The 2,154-nt window shown below is 34.4% G+C and overlaps 1 protein-coding gene across 1 annotated transcript; it reads right to left on the reverse strand.

The window, feature by feature from the left end:
• Positions 1 to 420: 420 nt before the first annotated feature.
• On the reverse strand, positions 421 to 588 carry Tsp_10970 (conserved hypothetical protein; the record flags this gene model as incomplete). The annotated part of the gene is made up of 2 exons (XM_003380947.1): positions 537 to 588; positions 421 to 464 (listed from the first exon to the last, which is right to left on the reverse strand). Coding segments are annotated over exons 1-2 (96 nt in total), but the record flags the coding sequence as incomplete, so codon positions are not given.
• Positions 589 to 2,154: the final 1,566 nt, after the last annotated feature.

Raw genomic sequence — 2,154 nt, forward strand, 5'->3', positions numbered from 1 at the left:
TTTGCGAAAAAATAAGTTTCAATCATGAACACTGAAAGAGCATGAACATCAACAATGAGAAGACAGCGCATTGAGTAGTAAGTGGCAGTTTTTTCACTTTTATGTCGTAATCACTTAACAATGCAATTGAATATCGATATTTAGCATAATTTCTTATTATATTCTCTATGAACAATTCTCAACATAAGATGATAGTTGATTACATGAACGTCAAATTTCCATACAATTAAGATTGATTAAATAATACCATATAGGTATTGTTTATCTATTATTAAAATATGGTCGTTTGAAGATCATCTTCACGATACCTAACAGGCACATTTAATTGACTAAACAAGCTACTGCTTGCAAGCAGCTCACTTAAAATCAGCTTCATTTGAACTACTTGCTTTTCTGAATTAAGAAAATTTTCAGACATACATAGGTGCGTTTTGTCAAAGTCAACTTTTTAGTTATCGTGTTTTCTGCCAGATAGTTTATATTTTAATTAATTTTTCAAAATTAAGGACATTTTTGAATTTTCAAATAGTCCTTACTGGTTGAATTGTTGGACAGTGCATTTCTTCTGTTCATACTGTATCCCGGCATAGGTTAGAATTTATCAATGCGTGATGCACAACTTCTAGTACTTCAACCCAGCATGTGCATTATATTAATTAATCAATTCATTATGCTTGTGTTTTAAGCAAATGTTATGTTTTGCCATTCTTCTGTTTTAGGCATTCATTTTTCTTCTTTTCAAAGTGGTTGATCAAAGTCTGATTGAAATGTTCACTAAACAATCAGTTCCTTTAAATAAATGAATGAATTTTGCTGAATATTGCGACATATTATTATCGTGCCAGTGCAGCCCCATTTACGTAAGACACTATTTTATACTTCTTTAATTTACGTCACAATATTATTTGTGATGGATAGTGGCTTTGATCTGTAACGTATTCAGGATTTTGTTGTTGTTCAGCAATTATTATAATCTTTGGTGTTGGCTCATTAGATTGTTATACGTTTTCAAGGCATACATGCATTTCTAGGTCAGCAGAATAACTTTATGCTAATGTGATGGTAAACACTGCCGTTGGCATTCTGCTACGTGCACTTTGTGCTATTCAAATGCGGTAGCAGTGTTCCTTATATAAATTTCTGTTTATTGAGAGAACTGCACTATAGTATAAATGTTCGCTGCTGAAGGGCGGTCTATTTACTTACTGCATTGCGTTATTTGGTCATTTCGATGCTTCACTGCAACAATTACGTTGTGATTGTTCGACTAAAAATATGAAGAAACCACGAACATCAGTTACAAAATGTATGACTCTACGTCTGCTTTATACGTTATCCCTGACAGGTCTGCTGACAGGTATGAATTTTCATATATTGGCTATTTTTCATACAATGTTTTCTTTCTTTCTCTTGGCACACTGCACTAAACATGCGCGCTTTTCAAGCTTTTCGTAGTTGTTTGATTTTAGTCTTTTTGAATGGAAACTAGCGCGTTGTTCTTCAGTAATGATGTTCAATTAATATTCGAGACTTTATTACGGCCAAGCCATTATATAATAGTAATTATGGTATATTTTGCTATAATTTTCAATAGTCCTTACAAATCCATTTGTAAAGTAGTACGCTGACATAGCAGTTGAACCCCTCCCGCATTATCTGTACTGTCCACTGTAATTTTTATTGCTAAGGTAACATACTTGCCCAATTTTTTAAGGGAAATGTCGTGTGCAGTCGCACAATCGCACCCCTAAATGCTTGCCACTGCTCAAATCGTGAAAAAGATTGTTTCAGCATGACATAGGAAAGCTGCTAATAGCTAGAGAACACACTTTTATACTACCACCTTTGATACTTTCAGAATGGCAGTAACGTTCCCTTCATTTTTGAAATGACTCCTTAAAGTTTCTATCATGTCATTGTACCGCCAATAGTACTGACTTATGCAGATGCACCTATTTTAATGTCATTGAGAAAATAACTCAATGCCAATCAGTGTTATCAGTATTGATAAATGATGCAACCCCTGAATATTATACGTGAAGATTGAGTGGAAGAACGCATATGACAACTTCCACCCTCTTCCATCCTTCAACTTGCTCCCTCATTCCTTCCTTGCTATGCTGTCCCGCCCTTCTTTCTTTTCGAATGATCTCC

This window comes from Trichinella spiralis (genome assembly GCF_000181795.1).
Source record: "Trichinella spiralis strain ISS 195 chromosome Unknown Scfld2, whole genome shotgun sequence".
Classification (NCBI taxonomy): Eukaryota; Metazoa; Nematoda; class Enoplea; order Trichinellida; family Trichinellidae; genus Trichinella; species Trichinella spiralis.